General features: G+C 36.0%; 1 protein-coding gene across 2 annotated transcripts in view; it reads left to right on the top strand.

Annotated features, from left to right (window-relative positions):
* Positions 1-12,422, top strand: part of MPP7 (MAGUK p55 scaffold protein 7) — a 148,791-nt gene that overhangs the window by 114,545 nt on the left and 21,824 nt on the right. For both annotated transcript variants that reach the window (XM_066199535.1, XM_066199543.1), the window contains exons 11-12: positions 37-233; positions 753-817. In XM_066199535.1, the coding sequence (XP_066055632.1) occupies positions 37-233; positions 753-817 (262 nt within the window). The remainder of the gene's footprint in view (positions 1-36; positions 234-752; positions 818-12,422) is intronic.

Below are 12,422 nucleotides of genomic sequence, written 5' to 3'. Positions count from 1 at the left end.
TATTTGATTCTAAAGATTAGACTTTGTTTGTTTCAGATGTTTATCAGAGCCTTATTTGACTATGATCCTAATGAAGATAAAGCAATTCCTTGTAAAGAAGCTGGACTTGCCTTCAGAAAAGGAGATATCCTCCAGATCATGAGCCAGGATGATGCAACCTGGTGGCAAGCCAAACATGAAGGTGATGCCAATCCCAGAGCAGGCTTGATCCCTTCAAAGCATTTCCAAGAGAGGTGAGCTACTGAGAATAATTCCATTATTTTTTTGCAGTAAGAGAAGAGACTTAGTGCTGAGTTGTTAAGTTTGCATAGTTGGCATGTGTAATGCTCATAGATTACATGGGTACAATAAATGTGCATTTGCAGCAGGACAACTGAACTTGGAAACGTTGCTGAAATACTCTGGAATTCCATATTTCTCTGGCTTGAATTAATAATGACAAAAACTGATAGGATATCACTGATCCAGACTGAAAGAAAAAACATACGGAAAATAGCTCATCAGTATCTGCATTCACACTGATGTACTATGCAGGAATAAGAATTGCAGCAGGTTTTGGAGCGTTTACAAAAATCTCAGGCAAGATGAAATTTTTTAGATTATGAATAGATTTCATTGTTTTAAGTTAATTTCTTATAAAATATTCTGGATATTTTGCGATAGTTTCATGATATTGTGTGTTTTTTAATCCCAAGTTTGCAGTGAAAACTCAGGAGTTTGTGTCTTTTCCCCCACCACCTCCCATTTTATAGGAGATTTGCGTTAAGAAGACCAGAAGTGCAGGTTCAGCCACTGAAAATTTCCAACAGAAAATCATGTAAGTCTGTTAACCTGGAAAAGAAATAATGCTCCACATCTCTAACCTTATAAAATAGCAGTTTGTTTCAACTACAGGGTGCATTTCTCCCAGGCACAACAGCTTCTTGATCCCATTGTATCAGTAGGAAAATAAATATAAATAATGTTTTTAAAAGCAGCTAGAAACATTCCCAGCCCTCTGACTTTGTTTTTGAAGTACTGAACCCAGTTAATATTTTGATACGTAATATTTCAAAGGTTGAAGAGTATTCTTTTCCTGTTGAAATAGTACAGGATTGGCTCAACATTTTATATTATTTGGACTGCATCAACACAGTGAAATTTAAATGAGAGTAAGATAAAAGGTCTGATAGTCTCCTCCTGTCTCCCCCACATAGCTGATAATTTTTTGTGTACCATGAAGCAGTAGATTTTTTTTTAAAAGTCAGAACATGCAGTTCATTGATACACATTCATAGAATCATTTCTTACTGTTTTTAAACAAACTCATCCCTAATAGTCTCTGTTTTTAAATACAGTAGTTGCACAATATAAGAAAAATAACCTCTAAGAAAGCACACACATTGAAACAAATATTTTCACTGGAATTTACATCAACATCTGTTTTAAGTGTTACTGCATATTTTACTTGACCTTATTTCTTTCAGTTGTACAGATTCATAACAAAGTGAGCAATGTAAGAAACTGTCATGCTACAGTAGGATCTAAATCTTAAATACAAACATTATTGTGAGTTCAACTAGAAGTATTCAGAAAGTGGTCTAATATTTCCAACCACCTTTCATTATCTAACAGTGAAAGGAAGAGTACGGATACTATGGCAAACAGTGGATGCTGGCACACTAAGTGTCAAACTAAATGCTTTTAACTTTAAAACTCCTCACCAAGGTTTCTGTTGCAATTTTCCTAACCTCTTGCTATGGTTGTTGTGTTCTAAAGCTTGACTATAACTGTTATTTTTCTGATAATCTGCGTTTTCTATCTTTCATTCCATTTCACTGTTTGATTGTGTGCCCTAATGCTACTGTTAACTCCAAAGCCCTTGATGAGCTTTGTAATTACAGTAACAGACATTACAATTGCACTATAGCTTTTCTATTTACATAGATCTTAGAAACAAGAGGAGCTTCTCCAGCTTGTAGTAAATCTGTTGTTTTTCTAGGTTCTAGGTCAAGTTGCACTGCCCCAGTTTTGGAAAAGTGTCTGATCCCAGGGTATAGCTATTTCTCTCTGCCCACTGTTCTTGAATCTGGATAATACACTCAACAAGAGCCTTCAATTAAGGTGGCACTGGTGCTTTTGAAGAGGTAAATCAGCTGCTGCAGCAACACCGCATGAATCCTTTTATAACGGACTGCATCTTTCTAGTGACCTTCAAGTGAAAGGTTTTACAAGATGCATCTCACCCTTCCAAATAGGCAGCCTGAACCTGATTGGGAATTGCCAAAATTACAACCCAAAGAAGACCCAGAGTACAACGTCTACTGTTGTCTCTGCTTTTTCCACAGACTGCCTTAACTAGCTTGAATGGGGAGAAGAGTTCCTCTCTTCCTCCCCTTGCCTTTAAAACATGACAGAGCATGAGGGTCAAGCAGTATGCCTATTACTGTTCTCACTTGGAATTTCTTTGAACAAAGCAAGTCCCAGCTAAATACTATCTAGAAGGCAGTGGTGCCTCTTGAAAGAGGAAAGACTGCAGAGTAATATAGGTTTGTCATTCTCTCTCTTCTTTTTTTCTTAAGACAGTCTGCTGCTATATCTGCCAGATTTTCATGGGAAGAGGGGAAATGCTGTTCTGAGTAGAGATTTATCCGTTCATTCAAAGACTGAACATGTTTTTAGTGCTGGGAGGGAATTCAGATCCTTCATGGAGAAGACATTTTTAAAATCAGAATTCAGCAGCAGAAAAAAACATTGTGTCTAGGATGTTGCTCAAATTGCTCTCAGGAAAACCTTCCACTTGCTTGGATTTTCAAGAAGATTCTGCTTGGAAATTCTGCACCTATGTGATCTTTCTAAAGTTAATCAGCTTTTTTTGTGTTACCAAGCATAGCAGTGAAGCTGTGAGATACAATGGCTGTGTCTGTATTTGTGCACAGCAATCATCTTGCCAAAACTGGGAGATGCTGGAAAATCATGCATTGCTCAGCTGAACAAACAGCATTCTGACAGCACCAGAAATGTGTAAGGAAGGTGACATAGAGAACAGAAAATTGGAAAGGACTGCTGGGTTCAATTTTTTTTTTTTTTAGCCCATGTATGAAGGTGGGAAATTGATAATGCTTGATTTCTTCAGGCTTTTTTTTTAATCCTTCATCTTAATATAGGGTTTTCCAGTCCTTGGAAGAGTAATTATGTGGGGAGACATGTTCTGTAGATCATCCTAACTTGATGTATATTGAGAGGCTGCTTGCAGTGGATCCCATCCAGTCTTGTGACCTGAATTTTCTTAGTGGTTTGGAGCAAAAAGGGCAGTTTGCCAGTTGATATTCTTACGGCTTCCAAGAAAGGTGAAAACCTGTTGACTTCAGGAGAGCTGCTGAGAGAAGTCCCTTTCCTGACGGGACTGGGAGTGGCACTAGGAAGCTTTCTTGACACATGGTATGTAGGCGTGGATGTTGGTCTGCTCTGTTCAGTCAACTCATTCCACAAATCCCATGTTTTGTAATGAGGAAAAAACCTTGATACATACCTTTGTTTTTGATAGGGAGAATTGAGAAAAAATACTCTGTTTTCTTGAGTACTGAAAAAGTGTGAGTCAGCTCTTGGGTGGGATACCAGGGTGGTATTGTCCTTCTACTAGAAAATTAATTTAAAAATCAGTTGAAATCATATAATATGCAAGCAGTATCCTATAACTTCTTTTTTTCCTTTCTTCTCGAGCCAGTCCTGGAACTGGAAAGGACAGTTACATTTATCTATACAAAGAGCTCTCTGAAACAGTCAACAACTGTTTTTGCTTTGATAATTAAGTTGTTTCAAAACCTGAAAGGAGATAAATTGGATTACTTCTGGGAAACCTTCTTTCTGTTTCCTATTTTGAGTTTTTCACTCTTTTCAGCATATCAGTGCATGTAGTTGCTAATCTTTACACATATTTATGTATCATACATTTGGAAGCAAAATAAAAGTGGGCTTTTTTGGTGATGATCATATGCATACCCATATTGAGGAAAGACTAAAAAATACTTTCTATAAAACTTTTTCTACAAGAATTATTTGCACTGAAATAAACTCAATCTAGTTCTAAATTATTAAAAGGATCGTTTTTTAATGGAAATGCTAATTATTATTTTCACTTTAATAACCAAGTGAACTGTTTCATTGTGTCTATGTGTAAATGCACATGCCTATCCCAGCATTTAGCCCTTTTCTTGAGAGGTAAAACAGAATCATTCTCACATTGTACCTGTTCAAGTGAAAAAATATTTCATATGTCATGTGTGCACTGGAGGAGGGGGCAGAACAGTGTACTCTCCATATTGAAAGGTAAGTGAAATCACACTTTCTCATGTGCAAATGGAGAAGATGCAGTTTGATGCTATCTGGGTCTGAAGTTGAAGGAAGCTGGTAATGTAGGTGGAGCCTGCTCTGACAAGAGGAAGGTACAGAAAAAGTAGGAATAAAAAAAATGAAGGGAAAAGAGAGGAAGTGAAATTTTGTACTGAGGGAGAGGAAGGAGAAAATACTGCAACAAGGGCTATGGAAGAAGACATGGACAAAATATGCCCATAAGTTCCATTAAGCAAAACCCCACAGCGGATGGGCTTTGAAATTGTTAGATTAATGCAATTAACAGTATTGTGCAAGACCATTGCTATCGTCACTATTTGTGCAATGGTTCAGTTGCTTGTTGATTCTGTTAGAATAAAATCCTAATATATTTACTTTGTAAAAGTCTTTGAAACAGTGAATGCAAAAATTACTGTCAGGAACTCTGACCTGATTTGTTTTGCTATTGGTGGAAAACCTTAGTAAGTTCAACAGTAATAATTGATGCATGAGATAAGGTGTTCTGACCTGCTGATAAGATTGTTATGTTAATTTCCAGCCTTAGGGTTACTGCAGTAGTGATGGAGGAATAACAAACCACGGAAGTATTTTCAGCATTTTTTTTCCGTACTTAACAGCAATGATGTTTCAGCAAAAAGCAGTTTTGTACATTAATACTGTGGGGAAATGATACTGGGGAAAAAATTGTAATAACAGGCAGCATAGGAAAAAAGTAAGAAAATGGAATGAAAGTAAAGGAGCAGAGTTGCATGAGATGCGTGAGTAGGACTAACCCTGCACGTGCTGGGATGGTGAATGAGCTATATACCTGAGTGAGTGTGAGGGAACTCTCTGGGATATGAAGGGAGGTTCTGTAGATGTGTCTGCCTACCTGCAGTTGGCTTTCATGTGTCTGAGCTTGTGAGCCACTGCTGAATGCCAGCTCCTCAGAAACTCGCTCACCTGATATTCCTCAGTAATACTTAACAGCATTCCTGGCTTTAGGTGGTCATCTTAGCTTGGACAGCTTGTCAGCCAGAGCTGCCTATGTGAGTTCTCCACTTGCTGCATGCTGTCTAAATTGGAGTGACATGAGAGCTTGTGCAGGGAAGAATTATTTGTTTAATTGCTCCCAGTCTGTTAACTTCAGTGCAAAGACTACTCATGCTCTGACTGTAATAGATATTGCCAACAGGTTTGGTCTTTCTTGCACGTGTAGCTTATTTTAATTTGTAGGAAAAAGTGATAACCTGTTTTGTTAAGGAAAAACATTCTTTGAATAACAACCAAATAACTTACTATTCTGCAGTTGTTATAAACTGCAATAATCAGGCAAGAAATTATATTCCTTCAAGTATAATTTTGCTTTCACAGTGGTTACTGTGCTTATTCTGATGTTATGTATGTGTTGTCTCTGATGAAAATTACTGGTAACTTTATATTTTATACTAGTGTAGCCTGTAAGCTCTGTCAACTTGTGCACTGTGTTCATATGTATATGTGTATACCCATACACTGTGTGTACAGTTTAATATATGTATATAGCTTATATGACAGAGTTGTTCAGAGATGTTTTTTCCATGAAAATACATTTATTCTGTGTACTTAATGCTAAATGTAAATACTTACTGTGAAAAGGCAATACCAAATAGTTTTTCTAAAGGTTTAAAACCCATTTTACTTTCAATTTTGATTTAGGATATGTGATTGGCATTGTGTGAGCAGGAGGAAAGACTTAACTGCAGCTAAATGGTGTTCATTCAAACAACATGTAACCCAGTTTACCCATAGTTGAGTGTCTTTTGAATTGAAGATTATGTCCTGCCAACAAAAAAAATTTAAACAGGCTAAAAGAATAAATGTTTGGTGCTACTTGTATTTTAAGACCAAACATTTAGGATAAATGTATAGTAGGATTCTTGTGCTTGTTGTAATTGCTGCACAGTCTTAACTCTGCCTTTCTTCTCAGTATTTTTCTGTGTTCATATTTGAAGCTTGATTGCCCACCTGCAGGTAGTTACGAGTATAAACAAAAAATAAACTAGACCTAGAGTTAAATTAGCACATTAGCATTTTTGTTCAGAAGTCTCCTGTCCTTACAAATCTTAACTTCCTGCTACCACAGAGAAATTAAGGAAACCTGAAGCTGGATGACATTTGAGTCAAGGTCACGTGGGACAGAACTGGAAATGGATCTGTCCTTCACTGCAAGACTATCCTTCTTCATTTTCCAAATTATCTTCGTAGAGATGAAGTTATCTGATGGTTTTATGAGAGGGTTAAATTTGATCATCTTAAATTTCCTATTGCATGAACGTAATGTATCATTCAATCTACAAAACTCCATAGATTAAAGACCTTCAAAACAGTATAAATTTTGATTGCTACGTGGGGCTGTTCATCACCTAAAAGTCAAGTGTGTTTAATATATTCACTGTAATGCCAACTATTGTACATCACAATTTCTTGCTTGCTTTAGTTTAAGGAATAATGCAACTTTTTTGTGATAAGAAACTAGAACAGAACTGCTGGCTGGCTAAAATTTTAGACTGAGAAACATTTAAGTAAAATTGCTTGGTGGAAATATTTTTGAAAGAAAGTCAACAAAAGGTAAAAACCTTAATCTGGTTCTGGACTGTTGCCAAGAGTTGAGTATGTTCCTGGAAGTAGCCCTGGTTTGGAGCTTCTTAAGTAGTACAATGTAGGTGAGGCCCCCCAAAACCAAATCTTGATTACATTTCAGTTAAAATACATACAGTAACACAGTGTATATGATATTGGTTTTCATTGTTATAGTTTAGCATTGTTGGCTACACTGAAATCTTTCTAAAATTAATAAAACCACCTAAGCTTCCATTCCACTTGTTTCCTATTTCTTTTGTCCCATTTGTCCTGTTACAGCTTTGTTTTCATTTCATAAACTTGTTTAATGACTATTTTCTTTGGAGCTTCCTCTCCATTCTTACCACAACACATTTAATTGATTGTATTTCTTCTTTTCTCAGTGTTTTATTTGTTCCGTGTTGCCTTTTGGTTTGGGTTTTTTTTTTCATTTTGTTATTACTTTTGTTTTCCTACTTCCCATCAGATTTCCTCCTCTTTAATCTTTGACCTCTTTTAGTTTTTAATTTGTCCCTTCCATCTGAAGACCTTTCCTTTCTCAACGCACTTCAGTTTAGTGAAACTGTATTGGCCCCAGTTTTTCATGTCTCAAAACTTCAGAACTTTGGGCACATGCTTCCTGCATGCATGCAGCTGCTTCAGATGCACAGAGCTGTATTTAGAGTGAATCACAATACAAAGTCTCCTGGCAAGTAACCTCTGACTTTACTAGGGACAGGCAATAGCTCTGGTAAAGTTCCTTGTAAGTTCAAACTGGAAGCTACATGTTTATAGCTGCATTAAGCTATGAAAACCCTGTGATTTCCAAGATCTTTTCATTATAGACTGTTATTTTCAACCTTAAGAATAGCCCAAGAAAGTTAAAAGCAGTCTTAAGAAGGAAGATTTTTAACAAAACACAAGAGGTTCAGAATTCCTTTATCTCAACATTAAACCTCAGCTTGTAGACATTTTGGCTTGTGCTTTCTGGGATCAGCTGACTCACTTGGGAATCCTCATGTCTTTAATTTATAGATAAGCATGTTCCCTTTCCTGGCAGGGGTAGCCCAGAAGCCTGGATTCCTGCCGGTGTTCTTAGCCCTGATGCTGTAACTCCACCATCTACCACACCTGCAGGACTCCTGTGAGGTCTGCAGTGGTCAGGGCTGAGCGAGTGTACCTGGTACAGACCTCTGTCCATGTGTACATACTAACCTCCTTTGCTCCTGGTCTGGGTTTTCACGTTCGTAAGTGGTGGCTTACCAGTGTTAAAATACCAGACAGTATTTTAAAATGCACACTCATTGGTTAAGTCAAATAACATTGTTGAATTCAGGAGGCTTTTAAAATCTATTTATGCGAATTTGCCTTGAGCATTAGTGACTTATTTTCAGGAGATACATTGCAGTCTATTGAAAGTAATGGAAATAGAAATATAGAAAAATTTGTCATATATCACTGAAAAGGAGAAATGAGCTAGTACCTGGAAGTCAGCCTGCCATTCTAGATGCAGCCTTAGGCCATTTGTCAAGAGCTGGGAGCTTTTGAGGTCAAGAGAGAAAAATGCTTTCACCTTCAACTCACAAAACTGTCTATACTCTTTTAAGGCACTAGATGTGGTCAGCCTAGGAGTGTTCATCTTGGAGGACTTCCCAGCCAACTTAAACTATATGGTCACCTTGACCATAGAAATAAATCTTAAATAAGATTCAGAAAAGTCTTCCAAATTAATATTTTAAAATGTTAGTCCTCAAGAAAAATGGTACCAAGAAATTATTGTACAAAACAGTATTTTTCCTGCAGCAGAAGAGACTCTTATGTCCATTTCCTGACATGAGAAGAGCTCTTCCCTGTGGTCATACATGCAGGAGAATTTTGGTCTAGCCTTTGTTTTGTACATTCGTTATGCATAAAAGATTGTAAAATGGCTCTTGAATAATTTTTCACATTCTGAGAAAGTACATGCTTCATGGAAAGTCTTTAAAATTTTTTAAAATTAATTTTAGGCCTATTTATCAACATTCTAAAGGAAATTTGAATGAGAGGTAGATTGTTAAATCTCTCTATAAATCTTAACTTCAGTATATAATATCTTTGTGAAGAAAAATTCATTTTATATATCTTGCTTTTCTGTATAACCCCAAAGATGATTACAAAAATGTATGTTTTCTACTGTCAAGGCAGCAGAAATTTATTGATTTGGTATAGGTAAGGAGAAAGTCTTAAGTAGATCTTTTATATTACGATAATGTCAGAGAAAGGATTACAGGAGTATATGAATTCTTTCAGCATATTTTCAGCTGCAATTGTAGACTTTCAAAAAAAAAAAAAAGAAAAAGTCACAACCAAAAAAACTTTTCAAAATCCATCCTGAGGGGCAGTCCCAGCTGTTATTTTAAGGGCAGAAAAATACTGAGATCATATTCATTGTAGTGATTCTTAGAAATTCTAGCTTAAGACTGATGAATTGGAACTAATAAACTTTGCATTTAATACCAAAGAGATCTTCCATGACAACAGGATAAGGTCATTTCTACCAAATGAATTGTGGAAGAATCACATATGGGAAGTTTAAAGTGAATGTAGTATTTCAATGTCTTTTTACATCCTTTTCTCAGTGTAGTTAAACTCACTACCGGTATGTTGGTGTATGCTTCAATATAATGGGTGCTGTCAAGAGAATTTGAGAGTAGCTTACATACCTGACTCTTTTCCTATTTGTGAAGTATTAAACAATAATACTTTGTCTTTTTGGCTGTTCTAAGATGAGGAAGCGGTTGAGTGTGGTAGGTGCATTTTTCTTCTTCGATTTAACTTTTCTTTCTTAAGTTATGTTTTCACTCCATTTAATGATTTCCTTTCCTATTTCTCCTTTGTGCTTCTCAGAGGAAATTGAAGGTACATGTATAAAAGTTTCCCTGAATAGCCCAATAATTTTATTTAGAGAACATGTGTTTAGAATTAAATTGAATATAGTCCAATGTTTCTAAGAGATGTTATACATATGATGCTTTTATATTGCCACCAAATACATTGAATCATGTTTTAAAGTAGATAAAAATACTAGAATATTCCTACTTGCTTCATTTAATGATCAGTAATTTGAACTGTTGTTTTAAACTGCTTTCTCTGTCTTGAACTTCTGTAAGATATGTATGGAAAAGCAGTGTGAGAATAATACTGGCGGCACTTGGGTGGGCTGGGATGGAGAGAGATGGTTCCGAGTTAATTACATGGCCATGAGAGGTCTTGTGTTTCTAATTAATACTGACAGACTGTTTCTCTGAGATGGTAAAAGGTTCATCGTTGTTACTGTTTTCCCTCTGAGTTTCCCTCTGAGTGTAGCCAATTATTGTTATGTTTGCAGCATATGTTAAAATAATAGCAGCTGATCTCTTGTGTTTTTTTGTTTGGTTTGGTTGGTTGATTGGTATTTTTTACTTAAGAGGCTTTTGTTTATAAAAGCATTAAAAATTGTAGCTCGTATTTTTGATCAAAGGGCCTCTGGCATTTAAAAATATACATAACAGCTATTTTATATTAAATGAGAGGATGTGTTTTTGATCAAAAACCTTTCTGTCTAATCCAGTGAGCCAAAACATAAAGCTAAAGTCTGATAATGTATAGTTTACTGAAAAGCTTGATTTACATCAAATCGTTTTGCTTTCTTTTAAGTGGCATATTTTCTATTAACTGATAAAACGTGAATATACAGTGTTAGAATTTTTTTTAGAATGTTTGTTGTCATCACAACCTTTGCTTGAAAAGGTAAAAAGATCAGTGTGCATGCTGCAAAATCCAAGAATATCTCCAGCTAAAATATAAAACAATAAATATTGTTTTATGTTTTTAAGAAAATGGCTTATTGAAGGCTTTTTAATGCCATGCTTTGTACAGTTGTAATTTTTAAAATAATTTCTTCTGTATTTTTTGCTGGGCTTCTAACTATTCTGCTTTATTTCTTGGCTCTTATTCTGTATGCTTTTACCCTTCGTCCAGAAGATGCTGAATGTGCTGGTCACAACAGTGGATCCTATCTAGGTGAGCAATTGGTTACAAAAGACAATTTTGTTCCTTTCTTTCAGCTTCTTTTCCCTGGAGCTACTGTGTCCACTTTGCTTTTGGGGGTAATCTGCATACCAGTGTCCTTACTCTGCATGAAAAATGCATGCATATGAAGGTTTTAAACATGGCTCATTGGATTTGACATAAAGGGTTTATGTAGTGTATGCCTTTAACTGGTTAAACATAGACTACTAAAATACTGGTTTGATTTCAGTCAAAATTTTTGAAGTACATGAAGCAAGCTACGTGTTTAATGAAACAAAAGGGTTACAGTATCATGAAAAATTTGAGTAATTATTTAAAGACACTCTCAAGGTTTTATTCAAGTTTTGTGTACTCATTTTTTCTTTGTACATGTCTATCTAACCATTTTGGGAGTATTCAGTGAGAAGAACAAATTTGCAGGCACCACTTCTTTTTCCACATTACAAAATATCAGTCATAATAACTCAGTAGCTTAAATTTAGTTTTAAAGCTAGTCTGAGCTCAGTGCATCATTGCAGGGAATGGGGAAGAGGAGGGGCAAGAGTAATTTGGCTTAATTTTCAAGATTCCAAATTTCAAACAAAAGTAACATTTAAAAAAGGTGAATATTCCATGATATGTTTCAACTTTTTGATTTGTGCCATTCTGAAACCTATGTAATAATATTTTAGTTGAAACTGTCCAGAATTCCTGCCAGCTGAAGGCTGGCTGGAGCAGATTTTGTGGCAACCAGCCCTTTTCCCAAGACTTTCATCCTCCTACGACAAAAGGAGTGGGGAGAAACTTGTCCAAGTACTTTAGTATTTCCAAGCCAGTGGGCTTACTGAAACATCCTAGACCAATACTGTAAATTGGAGGGGTTTTCACATTGCACTTTAATGATTTTTAATGTGGAATATAAACTACATCAGGTGTACACAAAGTATATCATTGAAAGAACTCTGACCTTTTTACAAAACCTTAGTGTGGTGTAATTCCATGCTGTGCTTGTGAAACTTGTGATTATCTGATCGTGCTGAAAATACACTTCTCACCTTTGTTAAGTAATCAGCTAAGTTAATGCTGAATTGTAATTGTATTGAAATATTGGGTAAGTTTGGAAAATGATAATTTGGATGTGATTCCAGATGAAACTCATTTTCCTTACCAAAAAATTTCTTTGAAACAGGAACAGCACCCCCCCTCCCCCAGTCTTTTCTTTCTCTGTGTAAATACATACTGCATGAATTCTTAGGTTGAGACTACCGTGATTTTGCAGTCAGATCTTAGTGGGCTGCTGCTTTACTTGAGAATGAGGGTAGCAAAACTGAATCCACCTTTTCTAGGTACTGTAGCCTTTTTTTGCTGAAACATTTTGGTCCGTAGTTACCAAAAAGACATACCCATCTTAGAAAGGAGGTATCTTGAGGAAGAAACTACTGTTGTCCCAGAAACAAAGAACAAAAAATCAAGATGGGTTG

This window comes from Chamaea fasciata, unplaced genomic scaffold, assembly GCF_029207755.1.
Source record: "Chamaea fasciata isolate MVZ Bird 193981 ecotype frontalis unplaced genomic scaffold, bChaFas1.0.hap1 SCAF_1, whole genome shotgun sequence".
NCBI classification, from domain to species: domain Eukaryota; kingdom Metazoa; phylum Chordata; class Aves; order Passeriformes; family Sylviidae; genus Chamaea; species Chamaea fasciata.
Note: the sequence above shows the minus strand (reverse complement) of the source record. Positions and strands in the feature narration are given on the sequence as shown.